The 26,790-nt window shown below is 47.8% G+C and overlaps 13 protein-coding genes across 13 annotated transcripts; 5 read left to right on the forward strand and 8 right to left on the reverse strand.

Annotated features, from left to right (window-relative positions):
• Positions 1 to 467: 467 nt before the first annotated feature.
• On the reverse strand, positions 468 to 2,294 carry FPRO_13645 (uncharacterized protein; the record flags this gene model as incomplete). Its single annotated transcript, XM_031223118.1, has 2 exons — positions 468 to 1,654; positions 1,703 to 2,294. The coding sequence occupies 2 exons, from the start codon at positions 2,292 to 2,294 to the stop codon at positions 468 to 470; spliced, it is 1,779 nt and encodes a 592-aa protein (XP_031088509.1).
• A 554-nt stretch (positions 2,295 to 2,848) lies between these two features.
• Positions 2,849 to 4,025, forward strand: FPRO_13646 (putative NADPH2 dehydrogenase chain OYE2; the record flags this gene model as incomplete). The annotated part of the gene is made up of 2 exons (XM_031223119.1): positions 2,849 to 2,969; positions 3,034 to 4,025. 2 exons carry the CDS (start codon positions 2,849 to 2,851, stop codon positions 4,023 to 4,025), a joined length of 1,113 nt encoding a protein of 370 aa, XP_031088510.1.
• A 1,385-nt stretch (positions 4,026 to 5,410) lies between these two features.
• Positions 5,411 to 7,169, reverse strand: FPRO_13647 (uncharacterized protein; the record flags this gene model as incomplete). The annotated part of the gene is made up of 3 exons (XM_031223120.1): positions 5,411 to 6,068; positions 6,122 to 6,959; positions 7,007 to 7,169. 3 exons carry the CDS (start codon positions 7,167 to 7,169, stop codon positions 5,411 to 5,413), a joined length of 1,659 nt encoding a protein of 552 aa, XP_031088511.1.
• A 562-nt stretch (positions 7,170 to 7,731) lies between these two features.
• FPRO_13648 (uncharacterized protein) lies at positions 7,732 to 9,360 on the reverse strand (the record flags this gene model as incomplete). The annotated part of the gene is made up of 1 exon (XM_031223121.1): positions 7,732 to 9,360. One exon carries the CDS (start codon positions 9,358 to 9,360, stop codon positions 7,732 to 7,734), a length of 1,629 nt encoding a protein of 542 aa, XP_031088512.1.
• Positions 9,361 to 10,753: 1,393 nt separating this feature from the next.
• Positions 10,754 to 12,023, reverse strand: FPRO_13649 (uncharacterized protein; the record flags this gene model as incomplete). The annotated part of the gene is made up of 6 exons (XM_031223122.1): positions 10,754 to 10,981; positions 11,038 to 11,149; positions 11,199 to 11,322; positions 11,393 to 11,421; positions 11,469 to 11,627; positions 11,680 to 12,023. The coding sequence occupies 6 exons, from the start codon at positions 12,021 to 12,023 to the stop codon at positions 10,754 to 10,756; spliced, it is 996 nt and encodes a 331-aa protein (XP_031088513.1).
• An 837-nt stretch (positions 12,024 to 12,860) lies between these two features.
• On the reverse strand, positions 12,861 to 13,192 carry FPRO_13650 (uncharacterized protein; the record flags this gene model as incomplete). Its single annotated transcript, XM_031223123.1, has 2 exons — positions 12,861 to 13,015; positions 13,063 to 13,192. The coding sequence occupies 2 exons, from the start codon at positions 13,190 to 13,192 to the stop codon at positions 12,861 to 12,863; spliced, it is 285 nt and encodes a 94-aa protein (XP_031088514.1).
• A 1,509-nt stretch (positions 13,193 to 14,701) lies between these two features.
• FPRO_13651 (uncharacterized protein) lies at positions 14,702 to 15,466 on the forward strand (the record flags this gene model as incomplete). The annotated part of the gene is made up of 1 exon (XM_031223124.1): positions 14,702 to 15,466. One exon carries the CDS (start codon positions 14,702 to 14,704, stop codon positions 15,464 to 15,466), a length of 765 nt encoding a protein of 254 aa, XP_031088515.1.
• Positions 15,467 to 15,693: 227 nt separating this feature from the next.
• FPRO_13652 (uncharacterized protein) lies at positions 15,694 to 16,214 on the forward strand (the record flags this gene model as incomplete). The annotated part of the gene is made up of 2 exons (XM_031223127.1): positions 15,694 to 16,136; positions 16,190 to 16,214. The coding sequence occupies 2 exons, from the start codon at positions 15,694 to 15,696 to the stop codon at positions 16,212 to 16,214; spliced, it is 468 nt and encodes a 155-aa protein (XP_031088516.1).
• A 135-nt stretch (positions 16,215 to 16,349) lies between these two features.
• Positions 16,350 to 16,553, reverse strand: FPRO_13653 (uncharacterized protein; the record flags this gene model as incomplete). The annotated part of the gene is made up of 1 exon (XM_031223128.1): positions 16,350 to 16,553. One exon carries the CDS (start codon positions 16,551 to 16,553, stop codon positions 16,350 to 16,352), a length of 204 nt encoding a protein of 67 aa, XP_031088517.1.
• Positions 16,554 to 17,583: 1,030 nt separating this feature from the next.
• Positions 17,584 to 19,173, reverse strand: FPRO_13654 (uncharacterized protein; the record flags this gene model as incomplete). Its single annotated transcript, XM_031223129.1, has 1 exon — positions 17,584 to 19,173. One exon carries the CDS (start codon positions 19,171 to 19,173, stop codon positions 17,584 to 17,586), a length of 1,590 nt encoding a protein of 529 aa, XP_031088518.1.
• Positions 19,174 to 20,691: 1,518 nt separating this feature from the next.
• FPRO_13655 (uncharacterized protein) lies at positions 20,692 to 21,951 on the forward strand (the record flags this gene model as incomplete). The annotated part of the gene is made up of 1 exon (XM_031223130.1): positions 20,692 to 21,951. One exon carries the CDS (start codon positions 20,692 to 20,694, stop codon positions 21,949 to 21,951), a length of 1,260 nt encoding a protein of 419 aa, XP_031088519.1.
• A 70-nt stretch (positions 21,952 to 22,021) lies between these two features.
• Positions 22,022 to 23,450, reverse strand: FPRO_13656 (uncharacterized protein; the record flags this gene model as incomplete). Its single annotated transcript, XM_031223131.1, has 8 exons — positions 22,022 to 22,252; positions 22,306 to 22,648; positions 22,704 to 22,793; positions 22,841 to 22,853; positions 22,918 to 22,945; positions 23,006 to 23,072; positions 23,119 to 23,160; positions 23,209 to 23,450. The coding sequence occupies 8 exons, from the start codon at positions 23,448 to 23,450 to the stop codon at positions 22,022 to 22,024; spliced, it is 1,056 nt and encodes a 351-aa protein (XP_031088520.1).
• An 863-nt stretch (positions 23,451 to 24,313) lies between these two features.
• Positions 24,314 to 26,755, forward strand: FPRO_13657 (uncharacterized protein; the record flags this gene model as incomplete). Its single annotated transcript, XM_031223132.1, has 4 exons — positions 24,314 to 25,408; positions 25,483 to 25,746; positions 25,818 to 25,956; positions 26,010 to 26,755. 4 exons carry the CDS (start codon positions 24,314 to 24,316, stop codon positions 26,753 to 26,755), a joined length of 2,244 nt encoding a protein of 747 aa, XP_031088521.1.
• Positions 26,756 to 26,790: the final 35 nt, after the last annotated feature.

A 26,790-nucleotide genomic window follows, 5' to 3' on the forward strand; every position in this document is an offset into this window, starting at 1 on the left:
AAGCTATAACTACTATATCCTTTACTGCAAATTGCAGTAGTATTCCTACTTGAGCAAGAAATGCAGGTTTCAGGTATATCATGATAGTATGTTCCTTGAGCCTTGAGCAAAATGCTTCTTAATTCTGGTGAAAGTGCACCCAGTCAGTCTCCCGAAAGAATACTTGGCTTTCTGTGGCGATAGCACCAGAACCCAAGTACCTCGTCTTGCAGAAGTCTTTGAGTTGCTGCGCTAACAAAGTGACCCGACAGCAAGCGTATCTTGCGTGTCATTTCTAGTACTGCCAATAGCCCCTTATCAGCATTCTGAGGAGTCCTTATCCCCACCGCCAAATTTCGCGTCTCATTGATGAACAGGCCGCCTTCAATCGACGCGTTTTCACTTCATCACTAACAATTCCCGTGGGCAATAGTCAAGCCCATAGACAAAAACTTTTATTCCTTTCGTCAACTTAAAAAGCTCTATCTCTATCGCTGTGCCTTTTCGACATCAGCCCGCCTAGGCCTCTCATCCTCCGCCATCTCTCGATCTGCTGAACCTGACGCGTCCTCAGTTTTCGCTGGCGATTTGAGGCTTGTGTTTCCAACCCAGAACGTCAGAACCAGACTCAATCCCGAGCATACTGTAAAGAAGACAAATATAAAGTATAGACCATTCATGTATGCATCTAAAATAATATCCTGATCCTGCTGCGACAAGCCCAGACTGGTCAGCGAATATGTTGATGACGTCAATTGAGCAATCGTGTCATTGGGCACGATCCCTCTTCCACCAAGTTCTTTGTTCAATGTGTTAGAGAGGATAACACCAGAGATGACCACGCCAAATGCGCCGCCAATTGTGCGGATAAAGTTTCGCAAACCAGTCGTCACTGCTCTGTCCTCGCTGCGACCATTCGCGTACATTCCAACGAGCGTAGGCTGCAGAGTAAACCCAATACCCGCACCCTCAACGATGAGAATGGCGATCAGCGGGCCCAGCTTTGTCTCCCGATTGAAAAGGAGAGTGAGGCCATTCCCAAGCGTCCAGAGAGCAAACCCAGCTAGAATGCAATGCATGTAGCTCCCCACGCGACTCATGTACTGCCCTGAAAGGATAGACGTGAGTGATGTCGGAATGACCACTGCTAGAATGAGAGCGCCTGCAACCAGCGCGTCATATCCTAGTACCGATTGGAAGTACAGCGGTAGATAAAAAAAGTTGCCGAAGTAAGCCAGACCCGTCAGGAAAGACTGCAGGTACAGCGCCCAGCAGTGAGGCGCGCGGTAGAGTCGAAGAGGCATAATCGGTAGTTTTGCCAATTTCCATTCGAATAGAACAAAGAGGGCGGCTAGAAAGATACTGATGATGACGGTGGCGATGAAGAAAGCTGATGTCCAGGCATAAGTGACGCCTCCCCCAGATATCGGGATCAGAAGTAGTAGTGTCGATGCGATGTTGAGAACGATGCCTCCGTAGTCGATCTTTTTTATCTTCTCCATGTATTCCCCAGATCGATGCTTAAGAGGGAGGTAGAACCAGATAATTGCTGTAGTAGGCAGAGTGATTATGGGTATCATCCAGAAAACCCATCGCCAAGTCGCAGATTGAACAATCGCACCGCCTAAGAAAGGTCCAACGCCATTGGCGAGGGCGATGATGGCTCCCAGCATTCCTGACTTTTGTCAATGTTGAGACCAAAATCGACGCATGGCTTGCTTACCTTGATAATACCCACGATTTTGCAGTGATGTGATATCACTCACGATAATCATGACCAAGCTATTAATCCCCCCACCACCAACACCAGCAATCGACCGAAAGACGTACAACTGCACCGGCGTCTTTGCAAAGCCACAAGCCAAATCACCAACACCCATAAGAAACAAACAAAGCAACAGCATATTCTTCCGGCCAAAGATATCCGAGAGTCGGCCGTTGATAAGCTGAAATGCCGTCGACGCTATCAAAAATGAAGTTCCTATCCATGACGTCGAAGTCCCTGTTTGGAGCTCGCCAGCTACAGAGGGTGTAGCCGTTGACACGCTTGTCTGGTCGAGGAACGATACGAAGAGGCATACTGAAAGGGCGGTTATGGAGATTAGGAGGCGTTTTCGGGGGAGGTCGCTATTGCGTTGACCGCCTATGCTTTCGGCGTCGCTTTGGTCTGCTATTTGTGTGCTGGAACCGCTGTCGATGTTGGCGATTTGTATTTTCTCATCATTGGCAACTTGAGATGGTATCTGCGTAGTACCCCCCCAAGCAGTGATTCTGTCGGTAGATGTATCCGCATCGAGCTTGGTATCAGTATTCATGGTGGTGATGACTTGGAAAATAGTGCTCTCCCCGTGAAATAAGGTAGAGAGTGTACAATGAGAGGAGGGAGATAATCGCCTCCCCCGAAGTCCTTATTTTTGACACGCAACAACCTCCACCCAAGAAAGAAACGTTGATCAATTTTGCAATGTCATCATCAAATTCTTCAGCTCGCATATTTCCCGTCAGGAACCCTTATTCCCGAATCCCCCGCCTTGTGTTCATTCGACGAAACACGAGCGCATTTGCAAAGGTCCCCATCGGCCAAGAATGTCCCTGTCGGGAATAAAGCGGCTGGCGTAGAGAAGTTCTGTATCGGCATCTTCTGTTCCGACGTCTGGATAATTTTCCAGATGACTGCGATAAGGGTGGATATACCCACCGAGGAGTTAGTGGTGGGGATGAATGAATCGGTGGGTATTGGGGGCATACATATTTATTGCAGGGGGGGGTTCAATACCACCATGACTGTCTTTTCAATACTGTGATTATTGCGATACTTGGTTCGAAAGCTGATCGGATTGATAACATATTCTTTGTGGATAGAGGCATCATGTCACGACTCTTTGAGCCATTGGCCGTTGGGTCAACTGCACTGGAGCACCGAATTGTGATGGCGCCTCTGACCAGATACCGCTGCGACGATGATCATTGCCCAACTTCCATGACGAGAGGTCAGTAGCAGGAAAACAAGCTCTTAGACGCTGATCGATAAGCAAAGCTAACTGTAGTGAATAGAATACTACGAACAACGCGCATCAACACCTGGCACTCTCATCATCAGCGAAGCAACTTTTATATCTGAAAGCACGGCCGGTTCCGACAACGCACCTGGAATCTGGTCCGGCGCTCAAGTCACAGCGTGGCGCAGTATAACTGACGCAATTCATGAAAAGGGCTGCAAAGTATTTTGTCAGCTCTGGCACCAAGGACGAGCTGGCAACCCTGATGTTCTCCGGAGGAAGGGCTACCCCCTTCTTTCCAGTAGTGCTGTTCCGGCTGAGCCATCGATGACAACCCCTCAAGAAATGGCAGAGGACGATATAAAGACTACTATAAAGAACTATGTCTCTGCTGCGCGAAACGCCATTGCAGCGGGTTTTGACGGCGTTGAGATCCATGGTGCAAATGGGTATCTACCCGATCAGTTCTTACAGGACACTTGCAACAAACGTACGGACCGTTGGGGAGGAAGTATCGAGAACCGAGCTAGATTTCACATCGAAGTCACAAAAGCAGTCATCGCAGCCATAGGAGCCGATAAGATTGGAATGCGGCTCAGTCCCTACAGCGACTTTCTAGGCATGCTCATGGACGACCCGGATGCTCAGTTCCGTTACCTCATCGAACAGCTCAAACCACTTGGCCTAGCATACTTGCATCTCATCGAAGCTCGTATACGCGGTAACGATGATGCTGACTGTGGTGGTCAACGGACAGTTCGATGGATTGTTGAACTGTGGAACAACACAAGTCCTGTGATTCTATCGGGTGGTTTCAAGAGTGATTCAGCTAAGATAGCTGTTGATGAGATTTACAAGGGATTTGAAGTTCTGATTGCGTTTGGAAGATATTTTGTCGCCAATCCGGACCTTGTGTTTCGGTTGAAGGCTGGTGTTGCGTTGGAGGGTTATGATAGGACGTACTTTTATACTCCAAAGATAGCGAAGGGGTATACTGACTACGCGTTTAGTCAGGAGTTCTTGAGAAAGAATGCTGTAAAGGCGTAATAGACGTTAATAAAGCTCAGAGGAAAACCTGCATTAGTACTATTATCAGGCTGAATCGCCTTACTACATGGATTGCATTCTCTGGAGGAAGGCACTAGACTTTTGGCTGGTTACTCACCATATTTGGTCAAGTGATTTGTGTAAATAAGTGAATAGGAAAGCTGAGGAAGCGGGCGTACCTAGTGCAACAGATCAAAGAGTGATGCATCTCTTGTTACGAAGATGGATGGACTAATTGTAATGTGATGAACATGGGCGTCCCGGTCGCACAACGCAGGATATTCTGGAGAGGCACAAAGGATCTGTATCACCCCATTTCAACGTGAATGTATGCTGACGACCGTATCGCGTGACTGTTCGTGGCTCTTAAGAGTGACGCCGTACCACATCGAAGTCTGATTCATCTAAATGTCAGCCTACAAAAGGGCTGCAACACGTATTTAAAGAGGACTCAATGCGATTTTGATGATAAGCCACAAATTTATGCTTCGTGATCATGTCTTATTTCAGAAAACACATAGAAGCGTACGTGTTCGTTATAGATGCTCCATCACGAACAGCCAAAAAGCCTAAATAGCAGCTTCTCCCCGAGCAATAAAACCTCCCCCTAAAAATTTAAAGATATCTACCGCCCAAACACTATATTGGCAACACTATTGAACTGCTATATTAAGCCTTTCAGGATGTGCGTAATGGAAACCACTACAGTCCGACCCGCAGCGGGCTCCGATCGTGTCCTCGTCGCTTGCTGCGAATGGAGAACATTTCGAAGAAAAGACGGAAGTACGTATCGCAAGAAGATTCAGGATTGTGGCTCTAGTAATTGCATTTATTCTAGGAACTATATTCCGAAGACATGAGCTTGGGTAGAGTTGGAAATGAGTTGTATTGGAAGGGGAAACTGAGTTGAGATAGGTTTACGATGAAAAGGAGGCTAAGAATTGGTGTTTAAGGAGAGACCGTGGATGTAGATATTGGGACAAGAGGGCTTATCTATGGGTATAACCGCAGTTAAAATGTAATTAGCAGGAGATCTGTCTATCATCTATTTGCAGATCTGAGGAATCGATAGATGCCTTTCCCCGCTGCCGCTTTCAAGCCTCAGGCTTTGCCAGTATCTGTGACAGCCCCCTTCGACAGCACCTACAACAGGACAAGTGTACCAAGGCTCATATCAGCAGTATGCTTTCTAACAGATGAAAGTCATATGAAACAGAGTGGGTACCCACAGCCCTAATCTAGTAATTATGCAAATCGTGGCATTCTACTGAATCATTGACTCGAGCAAAGCATTAACATTATCAATCCAATAGCTTGGCAACCTGTACAACTCCAACTACATCCCCAAGAACTAGATACAAGAACGTCTAATATGTGGTATGGGCTCATCCCACGAGAGCAAGGGCGAGAGAAAGGGCGTAGATGAGAACCTCGCCGACCATGAAGTTCTTGCCAGCAACGTTGGTTTGACCATCGCCGCCAGAGACACTTGATGGGGATGAGCTCTCGTCTCCGGTTCCTGAGGCGCTCTCGGATGCACCTCCGCCCGAGCTGTCGCCATCGCCTGAGCCGCCTCCACTGCCACTGCCACTACCACTTCCGCTTCCACCGCCGCCATCACCATCGCCACCATCACCAGAGTTATCACCGTCATCCCCAGAACCAGAGCCACCACCAGACCCTCCTCCACTCCCCCCTCTACTTCCCGCACTAACAGCACTCCTAATATTCGCATCCTGAATCGTAACCTGCACCGGCTTATCACCGGCCTTATGAATAACATTAACCTTCTGATCCAGCGCAGCCCTGAACTTATCACTCGAAATACTCTCTTCTCCATCCCCAGTGCCCAGGAGCTCCTTATCATAGATAGTCGAACCGTCAACGAGCATTTGCAAGCGATTACCGGACTTGACGCCCTTCTTGAGGTCTGCGATTTTCACGGCGAGCACGACGCGCACGTCTTCACCCTCGGGGACGTCCTCGTCGCTTGTGGGGGGTAGATCGCACTTTGCTTCGGTGTTGGGAGGGGGTTTGAGAACACTGGTGGAGTTAATGGATTAAGTCGTGGGGTAGAAAGGGTTTGGGGAACTTACACGACGGTCTTGTCGCCTGTGCCTTGGAACTCGGCGTAGTCGCCTAGATCAGCTTCTTTCAGATCAATGGCGTAATCCTGAGCGGGCGAAGTCGGCGCAGCGCCCTTGGAAGTGGCAAGCGTGGTCTTCTCCTCCTTGCCTCCACTACCTGTAGCTGCAGCTTTGCGGGTTGTTCCATCAGCGGTCTGTTCACTATCGCCCGTCTGCTCGGCCTCATGCCCTCCAGTCGGACTAGCATAAGGAGCAGGTGAATAATTACCATCGCCATCAGTCGTTTTCGCATCGCTCTTCTCAGTGTTTGTCGGTGCTACAAGATTTCTTGTCTTCTGCTGGGTGGACTCCTCTGGCTCAGAGTCAGCGGTTGATTCTTCGGTCTCTCCATCCGATGGCTCTTCGGTCGTCTGTGGAACTTGATCGTCTGCGGTGTCGGATGCCAGAGGGGTTGCCTCTGGGGTCTCTTCGGCCGCCGAGTTCAAGGCTTCTGTTGGAACGACGGGTGCCGCATCGGTGTCACCATCTGTTTGCGTAGCTTCCTCACCATTGGTATCTGTCTCTTGGGGAGTCTCCTCATCGGTCTGAGTGGCATCGACGTCTGTTGCGGCGGGCGCGGGCTCAGTGTCGGTTGGGGCGGGCTGGTCAGTGGGAGCTTGCTGTTCATCATCTGTATTTGTCTCGGCGGGATCATCAGGAATGGCTGAAGGGTCTTCAACATCGGTAGGTTGATCAGTGGGATCTGGAGCGGGGATTCTGGCATCGGATCCGTCGTCAGTGGGCTGAGGGTCGTCTAACGTGATCGTTGGTTCATCATCTGCTGGGTCCGGGGGATCTGAAGGAGTGTCTGGTTGCTGTCAGCAGGAGTTAAATAAATGCTTCAATCGCGCGCACCGCCATCTGATGGGACAGTCGGGTCAGGAGCAGGGACATCTGCGGGATCTGTCTCGACAGGGTCGGCAACAGTTGCGATACTGTCACCGTCTGGTTGAGTATCTGTCTGACAGAGACCTCTCTCGAGGAGCAGACCTAGTACAAGGCCTTTGAGCAGGCGCATGGTGACGGTGTGAAGTCGGATGCAATTACAGGGAAGACGTTCAATAGAGTACAGAGTGCAATGGCCGAGATGTCTTGTGATGCTCTATTTTGATGATACCGTAACACAAGATTTGGCCATTGCCTTATATACCTGCATTCTCTCAGCTCTGTAAGCTCCCTCTTCCCCTCCCAGAATCTAGACCCGGCAGTAGGGTCATCCCTTTGAGCTTATTATGCGCTAGTAGCCAAAGCTGAAAACGCACATTCCCTTCGCCCAATATGCTTTGAGGCACATCAGCCTTATGGGGCTCTTGGCAGCGCCAACCAGACAATATTGGGTGTTTTTAAGCGAAACAGGAAAGCCACTTCACCGTCTTCTGACACATAATGACCCAAAAAGTCACGGAAAAGAGGTTGGTTCAGCTGATATTGGCAAAGCACACAATTAGACATTTTCTATTGACACAAAACAATGTTTTAAGCTCGCCTGCGCCTCCGTCGGATACTGAATCTACCGGCGGAGGCAGTGAGACGCCAAAAAGCGCCACGCTCAATGCTAGGCTGAATCTCTAAAAACAAGGTTAAACAGGCTTCTTCGCAGCGACTCGCAGCGGGTGAGCCTCAGTGTTGTAAACAAACAGATTCTCCCCTCCCTCCAGGACATCCCATTCGCCCTTGTTCTCCGTCTGGATCAGCCACATGTACTTGAGCGTCTCGGCGAGCATGAAGCTAGCCATGATGCCGCCGCGCACTCCGTCGCCAGACGGAGACAGCACGTTGTTGATGCTGGCAAACCCCCCGCCAACGCGCATCGTCCTGTTCTGCGCTAGGGTGTACGTCCACGCTACGTCGCGCCAGTACTGGTCGTGCGTCTTCTGGTACGCGTAGTACCAGCTTTCCACGGCCTCGGGTGCCTGGCCGCCCGAGAAGATTCCTTCCTGGATAAAGAACCCCGCGCGCTCGTAGAAGAGCGTCTGGTTCTTGTTCTCGGGCTGCGCGAGCTCGTTGAGATCCCAGCTATAGAGGGTTGGGCCGATGCCGGATGCTGTGTAGCGGTAGCCGTTGGCGCAGTATTCGCTGAAGGAGAGGCCGTAGTCGAGCCAGTCTGGGCGATCTAGGGCTGAACTTCCGAGAATGAATGATCCGCCGATGAAACATGCGAGGAATTCGGTGTAATTGACTTGTTGTTTGCCAGTGAAAGCGGCTGCCATGGTCAAGTCAGGTCGCGACGATGGATGAGAGATCAGGTGCTTGATGGTAGAGTCGGCCGCCAGAGTGAAACGCTCACCGTAATGGCTGAATCGGTCTGGGTCATAGACATACATCTTGATGAGGTACTCATAAGCTGAGTCATTACCCGACGTCCATCCGCCATACTCATCAAGGATCTCACCCGTCTTGAGGCTGAAGCGACCTCCAGTAAGACCAGGCCAGACCTCGGAAGATGGAGAGAGCCAATACGACTCAGCGCGATTGGCCAGTTTACCATACTCAGGATCACCAGTGAGATCCGAAAGGTGTTGCCATTCAAGAACAAGAGTACCCATAGCAGCCAAACCAGCGTAGGCAGTTCCATCCTCGAGGCTGTCCTCGTTGGTGGATGTCTGGTTCTCAATCCAGAGCGACCCGAAAGGAATTCCCGATGGCGTGTCAAAAGCAAACTTCAACGTGTCGGCCAGTGTAGTAGCCTGCTTGAGAAGCGCATCAACGTTATCCTTGTTGACTTTGAGATGCTTGAAGGGCCCTTTGAGAAGATCATAGGCACTCAACAATCCACCCAGATATCGAATGTTTGTCTCAAATAAACTAACAGACGTAGGTTTAGGCGTGTTCGTCTTGGTAAAGTTGATAGTCGGGATAAAGTCGAGAATAATCTCGACAATGTCCGTCTGCTCCATCAAAATCGCAGTATCAAGACCATCGACAGCAGTAACGCCCCATCCATTACGATCATCCGAGTAGTTGCTATACTTTGGTCTCAAAGAATCATGAGGGAACGCATGCTCGTAGTATCCATTCCACGCAAAACGAAACATATCAATGATATCATCCGCGCGTTTCTTCTGGTTGGGCTCAAAACCGGTGTAGTCATAATGTTTGCCGCGTTGTTTGGGATACCGCAAACCTCCCAATTTCTGCTCAGAGATGGGTGTAGACGGTGAAGCGAATGCTGATAGCACAAAAGTGCAAAGAACGAGTGAAAACAACATCATGGCCTGAATGAGTGAAGGAATGAATGCCACATGCTCAGAAACAACTGACTGGGAAGCACCTCATTTTAACCCATGGAGCATTGCATTTGCATGTGCCGATGCTCAAATTTACTTTGTTGGTGCGTCACAGATGTAATTACCGCATGTTTATCATCATGGAGCATTGTTGCAATGTGCCTGAATTGAGCAGATCAGCAGGGGAAATTGAGTTTAATGCGTTAATTACGACTATGCAGATACGACTCTGAGCCGGCAGTTGTCAAAGCACCACTCAAGCTTTGACTTTCCGATGAACCCTTCCTTGGTTTGATGACCCGGGAATTTCGGCACCATCGGAGGTTTTACATGCAGATCATTTGAGCTTAAATGTTTGCCGTGAATGATGGCTGCAACCTCGCTCCTAGTTAGATATGGTCTGGCAATTGACCAGAGTAGAAATGAATGGAGCATTGGTTTGGAGATCTGACGATCAGATGAACTGGGCCGACTTGATGACTCCATTTGAAAAGATATCTGCGCAGCGTTCTAAAAGCGTTCATGCCGAACGTCGGTCACAGAAGTGCCGATAACTCACCCGCGTTGGAGATTTGGCTAATCGCCCGGCTAAAGATTCTAATCCCGACAATCGTGAACTCAAAGACGAATGTGATTCAACCTTGTGATACTAAATGGTTATTCGCTGACAATTAATACCCCCTCTGGTATGTCTGGTGTAAACACTTTCTCTCATATCTATATTGGACTCGACTCGCGTGTCAACCAAAGAATAGAGGATCTTTCTCGTCTTCAATCCAATCTTGTAAGCCATTCTTCAATATCTGGCCTTGCAAGCTGCCCTGAGTGCGGGTCTTAGCATTGTTTGGATCCGGTATGGAATGTAGGCTCATGGGCTGGGTGGGTCTAGACCCCAGTTCCAAATTGTCAAAACTCCGAAAATTACAACTGCAAAAAATATCACCGGGGAGATTATACGCTCCTTCGTTGTGGTGCCGATTTTGCTGTCATCTTCGAAGCTTATAGGAGGCGGGAAGAGAGGCTCTTTTCCACAAGACAGTTGGGTGGTTGATAGAGAGAAACTCAGTACTGGTCGAATTTTGCTAAACAAGCGGCGAAAGAGGCATGCATAAACATGGGACATTTCGATGTGCACCACAAGGTTTCATCGGAACACATAGTGCTGAATAAAGGAACAAACCTAAAGTTATCTCGATCTCAGCTGAGAGCTCCCTCCAGAGCCAAAGACACCCGGCGCGGTTACAACGTCATTGGAGTATCAGTTATAGTGGACCTTATTTGTCTGTTTCATCTCGCACTGGTGAACAACATTACGCGTGAGCGAATGCTGGGAGCTTCCCATTTTATAGGTTATATTAGTGGAGGAGATACATTATTATGGCATTATGATCAATTCCTGTGAATTACCATCACTGTTTGCAGCCTGTAACTCATAGGAGCGGTGATCTGCTCCTTTGCTCTGCAGATAGAATGGACCTTCTGATCTACTCGGATCGGTGGCTGAAGGCTGTGTACCCTTGTGCTGCCCAAGCTCTCTCAGGAGCCCGTAAAAGAAAGGAGTGTTTGCCACAATGCAACTGCAGAGAATCTCTATAGTCGCCCACTAATTGATGTTAGGCTCCATGTTTTTATGAGTGAGCCCCGGCCTTAAGCACTTACAGTGGACCGAGCCTTTTGTGACATGGCATCGCCGAGGATAAGCGGTATCCGCACAATTGTAATCGCAATGACTAAAAGGCCGATACTGAATAAGACTCCAAGTTGTATTTTACTGGCAATTGTCAGCGCAATGTTCATTAAGAGCCACAAGGTTGCGTTACGTTCTCGTGTTTAATCTCGCCACGGCGAGGGTTGGAAAAGGCAGTATGAGTAGTGCAATATCTGTGCTGATATTACCTGCGGCCAGAGCGAAGAAGTAAACCATGCCTTTCTGACAAGCAGGTTCTATTACGCGTCAGTCTCATTGGTACAATCAGGGTTACTATCGCAAGGCAACAAGAAAAAGGAGACGTACGAGTTTCCTTAGAAGCGAGCCTCCACATCCTGGAACGGTTAGCAATGAACGGGCCAGAGAGACAAGGGCTACATACAAAGATATAGGGCGACATTCGGCTAATATCGCTACAATAACAACAAGACAAGAAACAAGCAAGAGACACCATAGCAGGTTGACTGCAATCTTGCCCCAACTTGTCACCCGAACGAATCGAGAGTAAAAGGAAAGCAGGGCAGCTTTCAAGATCCAAAGACTATAGGACATAGGTCTCAGTAGGTAACCAGACGTCCACACAAGAGTCTTACACTAGAGTGTAGCTCAATCGAGTGCCGACAAGTAGTTGAAGCCCAACAGTACGATCATGTTCAAGCTTGTCCACAGTCATGTTCTGAGCTGCCGCCTCATCCTTGGTTGCAGGCTCGCGTGAGCTAGAGGGGTTCAAGAGGAATGATAGAGTGATGCAGACGGTGCGCGAGATAAGAGGCAGCACAGCAATGGCCATGTAAATATCGTCGGCATGCCAGATTCTATGGGAACCTGCATGGCCCTTGTATCGGTGGTAAATACGATAGCCGCATCGCGACAGAATCAGAGCGGAGCATATGCATGCAATAGCAATGTCCTTCTCGATAGTTGAGGATAATGCCATGTCTAGCTGTCGATCAGATCCACTTTGGAGGAGGGTAAGTGCAGCCGGGGAGCAGTCTTTTTAACACATTATTACCGTAGGGTCAGGGGGATCTGGAACCACCCACAAATACTGATGGGCGTTTAATAGTCTTGTCGATAGCTCAGGGGAAGCTCTGATGATGGTGTGGAGGGCGACGGTTGGTCTTTCCGCTGCAAATGAGAACAGGTTGCTGATTCAATGTCAGGCCACATAAGATTTACGCTATGTATGTATCGCGTTACCCCGGATTCTACTCCAGCTTTCACTAGAGAGCATTGAGCTAGTAGGCTGGAGTTCATTTTGTCGAGACCCATTCTGAGGAGAGACTATTGGCTGGAAAGGTTCTAGAAGCAAGCCACCACATGGACTAACTTCTTGTGATGAAACACGATAAGGTTTTGGGTTGGCTAATTTAAAGGAATAGTTTATGCTTAGATCCCCTTGTGACTGAAACGCCATGTTTAGGAAGGGACGAAAACTTGCCAGTTGTGGAAGAGCGCACCTCAGTGGTGCCAAATCTGGGAGCTGTCGCATCTCATAATAACATGCCTGTATGGAAAGCCTCCCTACAGGGCTTTCTAGCGCACTGAAGATGACAAGTAGTACTGATAACGCTTTTAGAAGTGACAGTCCTCTTGATCTTGATTGCATTTTGGCTGATTTAATGACCTTGCGAGTTGAGAAGTAAGTGTTGCAATGATCCTTATATTGATTAATGATATACGGGGTCCAGCCCAGCTCTCAGTAATATAGTATCTTGGACGTTTATCTAATTCATACGCTTCACAGATCGATTCCATCTAGATCTGTAGCCTGTCACTTGTTCGGCTTTGGGCTCAAGTTAACATTTTGTTTGTCAATGATCCCCTGTCCTTGAGGTACCAGGCCTTGAGCTGGATCGCGGCCGAACAACATGGTAGGAATGGAGGTGTGAGAGTCTCTGGCTGCTTGCGTAGTCTTAAGTGCGACAGCTACCAACTGTTAGAATATATTGGCGACGCGCTAGGCTAAGACTTACCAGCTACTGTGGCTGTGACTAACACAACCGGGAGGGCTTTGTGGATGCGCGCCATGCGGGATACAGCTGGGGCGGGTTGGGAGGGGAAGTCAAAGCGAGGAAGAGCTCCGCCGAATGAGTTGGTCGTCATGATGAAGGTTTCTTATGAAATTGGGATTTGATATATGGTAGTTGCAGGACCGTGATATGAGTTGAGAGGAAATGCTTCCCTTTGACTCTTTGTTGATGAGTGCTGAATGATGATGGTCCGAACAAGATGAATTGGACACTGTCTTATATCAATTTCCTACCTCCCTATTCTCAATCCTCTCGATTTCTTGCTATATCGCCGGTGAGTTCCGTATAGCAGATCTATAAGGTCAGCCCACCGACCCCAGTCTCAGGACTTGTCAGATTCGTACCACGCTGGGGCCCAAGTGGCGTGGATTGTGGAGTAAATGGGCTGCTTTCTTCATGCCCTGGGTGCCGACGATCTGCTGGTTCAATTTGTCTTCTACAGCGCTGCCAATAATCGCAGAGTGTAAAGAGATCCAATTGAGATCGTGCCAGATTTCTGCTCGCTCGTGCCGTGATGAGGCTTTGTTTGTATCTGGCGCATCTCGGGACGTTTCAACGCTTCAAAGCACCTGAGATCTTGTCTCACGGAGTATCATTGACGTTTCCATCGTCCTGCTATGAAAACTGTGTGGCTTGGCTTGGTATCATTGTCTGGTGATGTGAGTTTTGTGATTTCTTGTACAATGAAGATCTCTAAAGAAATCTAGGCTGTTGGGTATCGCGAGAATGTCCCGGAGTCATCAGATGATTCAGTTCCGATGTTTCGCGATGGTCATCTTTAGTCAGCATTGAACCAAACTGCGACTCCAGTACTAACAGCTCGCGGCTGAGTCATGGCGTGGGAATGTTAGTTCAGCGGTACAGCGACATACTCCATCTCCCACCGGGGAAATCTCACTGTTGGCCTCCCCAGAAATAGCTCTCCGCAAGTGATGCGGCACTTTAATGAGATTACAACTGGCATCAACCCTTGCAGGTCATCCATCGTCTTTCGAGTCTTAGACATTTGATCACAGCCAATGGAAGTGGTACGATTACCAAACTTTCATTATCAATGCACGCGGGATGACGGGCAGCCGGACGCAAGAGCTCACCGAGTTTCTCGAGTTCTTGTCATGACATCGCCTCGTGCCATGTCTTACAGGTACCATTTGCGGATCATAACACCAATTTCGCTTTTAAATGTCTCAAACAATTCCGAGGCGCTTAATGTGACGCTGGCTTGCACGGAATGTTTCACTTACTGACTGACCGAGAAATCATCGATGGAGTAGGCACAGAACATTCGATTATTGTTCCAAATTCAATGATGACTTGCATAGAGATCTATTTCTAGCTGACCATTATCGTACCCCTCCATATAGCAAATTTGGCTCTCTGGTAACCATTACGTGCAAAAGATTACTCTATATCGCGTGATGCTGGTTCCTTGTAGCCAAACACTACTTAACCCTCACCTCCCTTTTAGGTTTAAGCATTAAAGTATGACAGAAATGACGCAAGGTAATCTTTTTACTATTGTCGCCTTCCCCTGCTCTCATGGCCACTGTGGATGATACGTGTCCGTCAGTGCGATCATGCTATGCCAGAGTGTTCGCAATGCTTTCGCCAAAACATCCAATGCCCTGGTCACGAGACAGACTGGGACTTGCGTTTCAGAGATGAGACCAAGCTTTTAGCTGCCGGAACCAACAAGAGAAAGGCCAATAAAGCTGCGAAATGTTCAACAATTTCACCACCAAGTTCTCAGGACTCTCCAAGTCAGGCCATCAGTATCCGAACCATGGATAGGGCTGTGCCTTGCTTCATAATCTCGTATATAGATAGCACAGTTTATGGGGGCTACCTACCTCAGCTAGATGCCGAAACTGTCTTGCAAAACTGTACACAAGGCGCTCTGGTCTCGACAATACGAGCTGCATCGATGGCTGCCGTGGCCAGACGCCATCGGAGTCAAGAGACCCTATGTCTCGCATTCAAAGAGCTCTCAACGGCGTTGGAACAAACTAATGCCAGGCTTGCTGAACCAGCTGCGGCAATGCTCAATGCCACCCTTGGTGCTTCGCTTACCTTGGGTCTCTTCGAATTAATCGTCTCCACTGGCAAAGAGAACATCAATAGCTGGACACCTCATACTCTTGGAACTATGGCATTGTTGCGTTTACGAGGACTTCAACAATTCGGAGACATCCTCGGTCGACCTATGTGTATCCATGCTGCCTACAACATCCGTGTCAGCTGCATTAAGCGCGCTGTTGAGGTTCCTCAAGATCTTATTCGACTGGAAGAAGACTTTTACGAGACATTCAATTTCTCAAGGCTGGTCGAGACCACTATTCAATCATGAACAGAACCTGCAGTATCAAGGCGGATTTCAAAAACGCGCCGACGGTTGACCTCATCTGCCGAGCTATAGAAACCGGGCGTGACGCAGACCTGTTCATCCAAGGGTTTAGCCCATCGGCAAGTCCGGTAAAATAAGGGCTATGCAGAACATCTCCACTGACGGATCATCAAGCTCTTGCCAACTCCGTTATGCTTCATAGCGCAACGAGCACTCCCCCATTGGCAATGATGGCTCAGTGGTTATTTGGAATGTCAATACTTCGACTGGTACTGAACGAGATTATTGGGAGCAGTGGCCCATTGTACGACGGCCACCCTGAGGTCTTGCAGAGAATTCGCCAGGCCAGCAATGGACTTGATGGTGAAATCTCTAGTGAGGGTTATCAACCAGCCCTGGTTGCATATACTGCAAAGAATATCTCTCAAATCTCCCGCCAAGTTCTTGCATTTGCGCCCAAGTTCATAGTTGAAGAGGAAACAGTCCCTCGCTTTCCTAAAATGGCCCGATGCCTAGTACTACCTCTGGTGCTTATTCAGAGCGTCCTTTACTGCCCAACTCATATTTATCAAGAAGTTAATAACCTGCTTTTAAGGCTCGAAAATGATATGGAGTTATCACAAGGTCAATTTGCCGCAACGGTTTCTTATGCATCGAGACTGGTAGGAGAATGGTAAGTTTTTAATTAAAAAAAGTAACTACTGATCTGACTCCTTGCTTTCACAGGCTTCCTCTTTGCCATATAATCTAGAGTATATCTGAGAGGGAAGTAAGTTTAGTTATTGTTATTTCTTAATAACCTGCAAAAATTGCCAATAGCCGGCCGAGCTTAAACTCTAGATGAGAACTCCATGCAACGACTACTAGTTAAACGCCACTTTGGTAATCAAATATAGCCATATGCCTTATCTGATTTCTTCTTATTAAAAATGTGTTTGTACTTTTCTTCCTCGCGTGCAATATCAATGATCGCTTTGCTAGCTTTTCCAGGCTCACGCTCAACAAGATGCATATCGCGCGGCCGTCCCTCGAGAGTAGGTGCTGCTGCTGCTACGCCCAGTAGCATAGTGAATATAACTGCTGGTTTCATTTCGGGCGCGTGATGGCAATGGATGTTTGAACTGATAAACTTTCAGGATTAGTCTAAGTTACGTTAAGTCTTGCTGTGGTGTAAAGGGTTGTACCTTGAAAATTGTAGGCAATGTTGTGGCGTTGGAGTGTCAACTTGGGGAGAAGTACACAGATGCTGCGCAACGATATGGGAGCATTTTGAAAAGAAAACGAACAGGAAGTATAAGCAGATTATATACGTAGAAGGTGAGCTTACCGTGTTGCCTGCCCTTAAGCGCTACCCCTGAAGTGTATATGTGCTTAGATGATTTGACTCCTGGTCTTATGCTGTTGGTCCCTAGATGAGACTGCAGGACGGCACTAGTTACAGAGTGGACCTGCTTGCTCCATGGTTCCACAGTTTCTGTTACCGAGTCTTCTTGCATCACTAAATCAATCTTTAGCAAACTGCCAAAACGGGAGAGTACAGAAGCTCCAGACAGAGCCTTATGTCAGTAACGATAAGTAATATATAATAAATATAACAGCAAGTAGCTACTGTAGAGGTATTGATATTACTAGCATATACACCGCAAATCCTAAAAGCATACTAAAAAAACGTAACGTGCTCTCTTTACAGGCAAGCTGCAATCCACAGAAAATAGTAACCTCAGCCAACACCACTCGTTCAGCCACGTCAGACGTGATATACAAGTGGTACCAATAAGCATGCCATGTTGGCTGTTGTGTTCCAGGCTTGCAGCACATCGCTTACTAGCGTCACTCGGCAAGACCCAATGCCCAACAGAATACCAATAGTCTCTTGTGTACGTCACAAGTTCGAGGAACTCTTTATGTGGCACACAGCGTCTTCAGCGTAAACAAATCGCACCTAGAGGCCAACCTCCAGCACAATAAAATTTCAAAAATGTGTTTGGGAAATGAGGATATATTTGCCGCAACTTGGCATAACTATAATTAGCCAAGATTCCATGGGTCGCAATCGAGAGTCTAGCTTCAATACCTAGAATGTTCTTTATGGACTCTACTAAAGATATACACAATTAGATTCATCGTTCGTTTGGAAAGCCCTGTTCATCCCCAGATAAAAGTGCCTGCCTTCCAGCATTGGGCTCGTGATAAGCCATTGGGTAAGCCATAGTGTATGCGTGCCCCTTTACTTCACCAGGGTAATGTTCTGGGCTTCTCAAAGGCTGCATCGGGAAAGGAGTTGGGTCAGCAACCGTAACAACCCTGCCATTCACAGCCAACATGCGTTTCTGGCCAGCAGGTACTAAGCTCAGATTAGGTGACCGTGTTATATACCCTGGCTTCACCTTGCTTGGCTCTGATGTGGTATGTATCAGGTTGGCAAAAAGAGTGCTAGCCCAGTGAGAATCCGCAAGGATCATAAGACCCAACCAACTGACAAGTGCCAAGAAGAAAGCAAGGCAGCTAAGAGCGAGTTGTAGACGTGACATGGCCACCATCAGCTCCTCGACACTGATCTGCACAAGTGTTGGGTCTATGCTAGAACTATAAGCTCGCGCTACCAACAGAGACTCTATAGTGTCAACATTTTCTCTTAACCATACCAAGACCTCGTTGTCCAGAGATACAGCGCTGATGTTTGAACGCGTGGCGCCCAATCCACGCGTGATCATTACAGCTGCTGTGTCGACTTGGCCAAAGAAGCCCGGCTTTCCACTTGCCGGTGGAGATCCCGCGCAGTCAGTCTGTACGACTCTTCCACCAAAGGCTTCGTTTTGGAAGTTTGCTCTTTGGCATTCTTCAAAGGGGACTGGGGCATTTGCCAGGTCTTCTGATCGAATAAGGGTGATGTTTGTGGTTGCGATGCTCAGTAAAGAGTACTGAGCGGTCCCATTTACCTCCGCGGTAAGAAATCCCCACTGGCTTTGAAGTGCAGTTTTGTTGTCATTGTCAGGGGCATTGAAGCCGAATTCGTAGCTGGCATTTTGATCCTGGGCGCTCATTATGCCTTGGATAATGCGACCAACGAGAGGATCACTTTGTTCGGTCTCGTTAGAACTCCAAGTTCTCTGCACAATGTCTGTCACTTCATCTTTCGCAAATGGAACTCCTGGGCTGGTGATCATTGTAACTTTGAGCGTTAACTGAGAGAAGGTGTGTCGTTTCTTCTTCTTGGTGACAGTGAAGACCTGATTCATCAGGGCTGAGCCACCACCTACACCAACAGATACCCAGATATTGTCCATTCTATTCGGCCGGATGTATCGCGAGTCCAATACTTTATCCGTTGAATCCGTCCAATGAACCTCGGGCAGTCCCGTTTGCTGTTTCTCTATCAGGTTTACAGCCGCAGCGTTATCGAAGGTGCAATTCCAAATGGCTAGACCCTGTGTGAACCTGACACATGTATTAAACAAAGTTGTGTTGAGATTGTCGGCGTAGGGAATCATGGAGTTCGTATCAGGAGATACTGAAAACCCCTCGTCATCTAACCAGATGCGGGCACCAACGCCATCTTCTCGTGTTGGTGCTGTGGTTGTAGGTAGTCCGTGGCTGTTGCTAACTTTACCAGTTAAGGTGTAATTGAGACCAGGGTTGAACAACTCAGCACCAATGATTTGTGGAAGCTTCTTCGTGGTGGCTGGAAGTTGACCCCTGTCCAGCGACATTTGAAGGATGTATGGAGGGTCACTATTTCGTTGGGATTGGTAATCAGAAACTGTCGCATTTGACGCCCTGAAGATATAGCCTGGGGAGTCTAGTGCCCAGAGAAGAGTACCATAGAGGGAAAAGATAACATTTAGGAGACTAAAAGCAAGGACGACAAGTCCCGCCCGCGACAGTCCACGAGATGAAATGTAGAGTGTTCGTTGAATATAATCCTCTGTGAACATCAGATATGATGTGAACTGTCTTGATCGGGCAGCAACTAGTGAGAATAATTTAAAAATAAATATGCCCATAAGCAATTCAGCGCATTTGAAGATGATTGATTTGACGGCATTGTGATACAGAGGTATTGAAGACTTGATAAATGACGACGATGATTCGATCATATCGTGAGATACAGAAAGCGACGTTAGAATGAGGAAAAAATAAAAGAGACAAGAAAAGGCAGTCCTTCTTGGCAGGCAGTTGGCGCCAACTTGATTGCCTTTCTAAGGTCGGGTGGCCAGTATTCCTATACAGGCTTGTACTTGCAGGCGCGTAGATCAATAAAATGGATGTTCAATCTGACCTGATTGGTGAGTTTGCGAGCACAAGTCAATCACTGCCCGCTTAGGTTAGCGCCAACTTCCAGCTTAAGCTTGAAAATCAAGGGTCTTGCGAGAAAGAGGGGTAGGTAGACGGGACATTTCCGTGCTTATATTCCGCTATTTCAAGCATTCCACTACCCTACATCTAAACCCAGCAGAAAGATAATCTATCGACTTCGATTTATTAGTCTTATTTTCTTTAACTGTTATGCCATTAATAAATTCTTTCTCTATTAATTTAATACCTCTGATTTTTAGACTTTATTATATAATAATAGAAAACGCCTCTAAGGGGGATATCTTTTAGTAAATACAAAGTTCCTAGTACCTAACGGATCTGGAAAATTAGTCTTTAAAGCACGTGAACCAGGTTGCATAGAACCAGGGGGTCTGCTTATAAATCAAATTGCATTAACCTTTCCTTTGGCAAAATAACTCATAGATGTATTCTCTTCAATCTATTCAAGCTCAGCAGATGCGAATCGGAGTACGGGATAGGGTATAGGTGTATATGACTTATTATGTTGGTTTGTCACTGAGAAGCAAGGAAGCTGTGCCGGAGCTCCTATGTTCACTAATGAAAGCTACAAGCATTAGCCTATTGGTTAGCAAACCAGATGATCTAGAAGGCGAACACGCCAGTCCATCACGCGATATTCGATTCAGACCGCACGTTATCTCTGATACTCACTGAGTCAGTCAGAGGATTCCTGGATTTCGACTTCAGGCTGGCTGTTTCATTGTCCGGATCTAGTGGAGCCTGGAAGTGTGTACCAGGTACAGATATTTCTTCATTGCAGTGACAACGCTGCCTCACTGACGGAGCGACAGCATAAAGAATAGATCGAGCCCCAGAACTTTAACACACTTGCTTTGACCCCATTGACATAATCACAAGCTCGTATCATGACACAAACTAAACCCCCCCAAATGCTTCTGCAAGCCAGCCAAGCAACTCAATCTGTATGGGAGACTCTGAACAAATGGCTTCCCCCTCTCTCACGAGACAAAGACTGGTGGTGGAAGACTCTCGGTCCACAAATCAACACCCTCCTCACAGAAGCGGACTATGACTTGAACGAGCGGTACGAAGCTCTGCTTTTGTTATACCGATGGGTTGTTCCGGAAATGGGACCCAGGCCACGGTCAAGCGTGGCACCCTCCAAAAGTTTCATGACTGATGACCACTCTCCCATTGAATATAGCTGGAAATGGAACTCTGGAAACAAGAAGCCTGAAATTAGATACGCCGTTGAGCTCGTCAGCCCCTTAGCCGGAAGCAAGCAAGATCCATTCAATCAAATTCCGACGAGGAATCTTGTTTACAACCTCGCCAAAATCATTCCCGAACTCGATCTAACGTGGTTTGAACATTTCTGGCATGAGCTGCTGGGTCCTGGGTCTCCCACAACGTCCACTTCTGGAATTTTGACAAAAGGTTCAACTGTTTTTGCGGCCTTGGAAATGCTGCATGGTCACTTGTCCGTCAAAGTGTATTTCATACCAGTCGAAACACCAGGTTTCAGTGCCTGGCACCAGATAAAACATGCGATTGAAGCATCAGGATGTCCAAATCTCGAGGCTTTAAATCACGTGGACGCCTATCTCTTCAGCCACGACGACGGAAGACAACTCCGCCCGTTCATGCTGGCCATAGACCTTGTCGAACCTGCTGCTTCGCGACTCAAGATATACGCAAGGTCCAACCAAACTTCTTTCCGCTTTGTTAGAGACGTTATGACTATTGGTGGACTTCGCACAGACTTGGATAGGTCTATAGAGAAGTTCTCGGACTTATGGAAACGTGCACTCGGCCTCGACCCTGATACGCCACCTGAAGACGAGCTACCTAAGGTGGATCATCTGACTTCCGGGGCGGTATTTAACTTTGACGTCGCACCAAAATCTCCGATTCCCGAGGTCAAGGCATATATACCAGTTCGGCACTACGCTAATAACGACCTTCAAGCTGCACTTGGGCTTATAGGGTACCTTGAAGACCATGGACATGGGGGTTACTCGCAATCTTATCTTCGTGGATTGGATATGCTGGCACCGTCAGGCCAGCTTGACCAAGCTACTGGGGTTCAGACCTACTTCGCTGTTGCGTGCCAGGGTGAGGACCTGTCTCTCACTTCATACTTGAATCCTCAATTTTATGCAGCATTTCAGGAACCAGAACGTACATAGATCACGTATTTTGATTCCATAGCGGCCAGATGCTCAAGCCAGTAACAAGAACATGCAAGCAATCTCGTATTTACTCTGGCTTCCTGGCCCACACAGTTCTCAGGCGAATATACGGGTGATTCCTCCTGTCTCTGATCTCTCGCCGGAACTTGGCGATATATACATGGACCTCCTCAGGAGTCCATCCCAGAGTGTTGGCAACGAACAACACCAAGCCTTCAGTGTCCTGAGTACTGAACAGCTCACCAAATTGACCCATTTCTTTGAGCTTCGGATCTTTCGGGAAAGGGTTCAATGGTAACTAAGGGCGAGACGGGTCAGTGTATCCTTATCTATCTCGGAAGCATGCCTTACCTTTGAGTCCCATTGCTCGACATCTGTAAACCCTGCTCTCTCAATGCCAGGTCGCTGAAGATTGTCACCCACGACAGTGAATGTGTTTCCAATTGTTTTTGAGGCTTTGATAAAGATAGGTCCCCACTGTGCTAATGCCGAGTCGGGCTTCACACTATCGTCATCACTCTCGATGATAGCTGAGGCTTCAAAGGACTCGACCCAACCGCCCGGCTTAAGAACCCTAAAGGCCTGTTCAAAGAGATTGTCCCAATTTGGAACGCATCCAACTAAATAGCGTAGGTGGACATAATCGAATGACTCTGGGGGAAAGGTCCAGTCTTGGTTGAAGTCCTCAATTTCGCTATATATGAGATAAGGCAATGGCATCATCATTCAGTGGACGGGCCGCAACTTACAACTTGACATTGGGTGGCACCCATGAAGGTTGAATGGGAGAAATGTCCGTCCCTATCACTTCGCACCCGGGATACTTGTCGGCAAAATCACTTTCAGGTCAGTAAGGCTAGAGGTTTTGGATCTTGCAGTTACTGACATGGCCCATATGCCTGTGAGATAGATGGAATATCAGTATGGCAACTCTAGATGACTTTGCTATAAGGTGTCGCGTACCTGTTCCGCATCCAACGTCAAGCACCTTCTGGTAGTAACAGATGGCTTTAGCCTAGAGCTCATTGTCCTGCAAACCCTAATAACTTACTTGGATATTATCGTTGATGGGAGCCAGGTGCAGCTCTCCGCCTTGCGCAAGAGTAAACATGTGATGCCTGTACGTATTAGTTCACAGAGCTCAGTAAAGGATTTAAATCTTACGCTATGTCCATGGCTTCACTTTGCCGTTCATCATTAGAGCCCCTGGCGCAATATCAGCCTTGCATTCGGTCACATAATGAGTTATATTACCAATATGCAGCGTTCCCTCTCTCGCTGTGGTACGTCCTGCCATTGATGGTACGATAGTGGAGAATGCTTGAGGTGATGGAGGCAGTTGAGCTTTCGAAGTCTTCGCCAAGGCCTGGGTCATCCTCCTCCCCCTCAGGAAGATCATCGACTTCAAGCGCCTGGGCAGCAGTCGCGACAGGTCCCTGACTCTGGGGAGAGCGTGGAGACCGTGGCGAACCGCTCTTGGGGCTCTTTTGAGACATCTTGCAGCAGCGCAGTAATAGATAAGTGTTGGAGAGGAGCGGTAGCGGAGAAGAAAGCCGCGCTCTGATCGAGACCAATGCGTCTTTTAATTGTGCGGAAAGCTTTGGGGCTTACCCTTAAGTTCATGATCTGATTCGACATTCCCCAGGTGTAGTGTAACATGTGACTGATATTCCTTGCCTATAAATTTGAGGCCCATCACCAACCAGCCACTGAGAGGATAGTATTAAGCGAATCAATGCCACTTACAAGCCCATTCGGAGTGGAAGAAAACAATGGGTTCGCCGTCTTGGCAAGATTCTTTGATAAATGTTGCATTTATTATAGGAGCCTTTTGAATAGATTTTTAAAAAGTAAGGTTGTCTGCTCTGTAGTTCTATTCGCACTAAAGTTAGTTCTACTAGCCAATTTAAAGCATTGCTACTACCCAAGAGATCGTCTACCGGTATGTTTGCCGCGCACGTATAGCAACCCCGCAGATTGGATCAGTGACGCGGCCCCGCATTTTAATTATCCCGCGACTCCCGCCCACTTCCAGAAATAAAGGACGTATACTCATGAGGCAAGCCGTTGACTCTCCAACATTGGCATTTCTGTCCCTTATCAACCTGTAATCGTTTATACCTCGCTGCAATGATTCTCTCATGTAGTGACTGTGGTGCCACTTTTGCTAGACATGAGCATCTTCGACGGCATCAACGACGGCATCTAGACATTCGCCCTTATAGTTGTCAAGATTGCAATAGTACCTTCACACGGAAGTGAGTCACTAGCAATACATTATCCCATCTTGGCAACAATCAGGCTAACAAATGCTAGGGATACTCTGAATCAGCATTTACTTACCCATGATCCTGCCAGGATGACTCGTAGGTCTCGCAGGGTGGCCTATGTAGCTAAGGCTTGTGTGTCCTGTGCTCGATCCAAACAACGTTGTGACGGTCATTCACCATGCGGAAGGTGTTCTCTCAAGAACCTCGACTGCGTGTATCGCCACTTGCTGCAGAGGGGACAGAACTCAACCCGGGTTGCCAGCCCCCAGTCCCCTTCCGCTAGCAGAGAGAGCCATTCACATAAACCTTTACCCGTGGTCCAGAGCCAGCCCCGCCCTTTACCACTTAACTCAGCACCGAGTGTTTACAGTCCCGCGTCTGAAGCGATCGGTGATCCTCCTTCTTTATCAATAGACGTCGGCAACAATTTTGTAGAGATGGATCTGGATTCAGGGCATGAAACCTTTCCTGATGGAGTCTCCGCCAACAATCTTGCATTTAAGATTGGAGAATCGGACTTGCAAGGCTGGGCGTCGCTGGTTGACGATGTTCCCTGGAACAGTTCCATGCACTCCATGCTCGATGACCCCTTATTCGAACTACCTCACCCCATGGCATTCTTTTTCCAGAGTCCAAGCGAACTACTCGGCCAATCAGACGTCCAGGCAATACCGTGCCCTATGGACAGTGAGCCCATGGTCCATCAACTCGAATGCGAAACCCCGACCCCTAACTTTACTCAGTCCTTGGACATTTCAAGTTCTCAAGGCCAAAGCAACCAGACATCGCCCGAAACCACTTCGCATTCCTCTGTTAGAGATGATGCCGAGCTTGAGCCATGGAGGGCAGAAGACTACGGGCATGTGCCCGATATTAATGACGAAGCTTATCAAGTCATGGTTTCCACCTTTGAACAACTCAATAGCGACAATGCATATTGCGTCCCATTCACAGATAAACATTTGCCATCTCTGCAGCATATGCAGATCTATATGCAAGTTTATTTTGAAGAGTATCACTCTATTTTCCCTCTACTCCATAAGGCGACATTCTCACCTAACAAAGACGACTGGCTATTGAGTCTTGCCGTTTCATCAATTGGGTGCCTGTTTTCGAAAACCTTGCGGTCAAAAGAAGTCTTTCCAATTATGCAGGAATTTCTACGCCGAGCTATTCGCATCCAGGTTAGTGCATCCTTTCTGGTTACCAGAATCGACCTTTACAAATAAAATCCATATTGACAAAGCTTAATTACTAGCTGGAACGAAGTCAGACCTCAGCACCCAGTATCAGTGTTGCTCAGGCTTCTGTCCTGAACCAGATTGGCATGATGTACGGTGGGGACCTGAGATTCGCAGAATGTGCTCATGAGACAATGGCGCAACTTGCAACCCAATGCCGAAAGATTGCTTCATACTCACGCAACTTAGCAAAGTCATCAGTCGCTGAAATTACGGTATCTCAAGGCTGGCAAGCATGGGTCAGGGCCCAATTAGAAATTCGTTTGTTTTATTGCGCTTGGGTAAGTGTCTTACATCTTATTTATTCGGCCTTCAGTAATACTGAGAATCATGGTATCTAACTCTGCTTCAGCTTGTAGATAGCCAGCAAGTTGGCTTCTTCGCCTTTTCATCCACAATTCCAATCGACTTTCTTCAGTTTCCCATGCCGGTCAATGAATATGTCTGGGGCATGTCTACTGCCGAGACGTGGCAGAATAGTCTCACAGAGGGTCTGGACTGCAAGCATACTTGTTAAATGACCTAGAGCTGACATTGTCTTCAGATCCATCTTCTCAACAATTGACTTCACTCCGCCAGGTACTCATGGGACTTTACCGTTATCGTGAGGTCCCTGGCCAGCTTGATGCATTTAACTCGCTTCTTCTGGTAATGGGTATTCTAAATGACCTCTCTGGGCTTCGCCATGCTCATTTATATCTGGAAATATTGCAGCGACGTGTCGAGACCCTTCCACCAACAGCTCTTACTCGAGCTGTCATGACTAACATTCACATGGTTTCTCTCTTGATATACTTCCCGACAAGAGAGGTTATCGCTTTTGGACGTTGGCGGGTCACTGAAGCCCAGCATTCAATAGTTATTGAGAAACTGAAAATATGGATGTCTGATATCCGCAGTGCACGAGCGGCTCTGGTACATGCATGCAGCATTTGGTCCCAGGTTCGCTTAAGCCGCACCAATTCTCATCATGAGGCGCCAGCTTTGCTATATAGCGCTATCTCTATCTGGGCTTTGGTCGAGCATAGTGAAGAAGTTGTTGAGAATGCAGATGAACTTCCAATTCTTCGGCTAGATAGCCTGAATCAGGACGTCAAGCTCTGGGCTGCTGGGAACGAGAAGAAGCGCTTATACTTGAGTGGAGTTGGGCTTCTGGCGCATCGAGGTGCCTTGGCCCGGTTGATAAGTGAGACTGCGAGATTGCTAGAGAAAAGGATTGCCTGGCCTCAAGCTTGGAGAACAGGGCCGCACTTAAAGCAGTCTTATGCCGAATCACGAAGGATACAGTAGTTTGTAAATGAGACAAATTGGGAGATATAACTCGG

Source organism: Fusarium proliferatum (assembly GCF_900067095.1).
Source record: "Fusarium proliferatum ET1 genome assembly, contig: FPRO_scaffold012, whole genome shotgun sequence".
Lineage (NCBI taxonomy): Eukaryota > Fungi > Ascomycota > Sordariomycetes > Hypocreales > Nectriaceae > Fusarium > Fusarium proliferatum.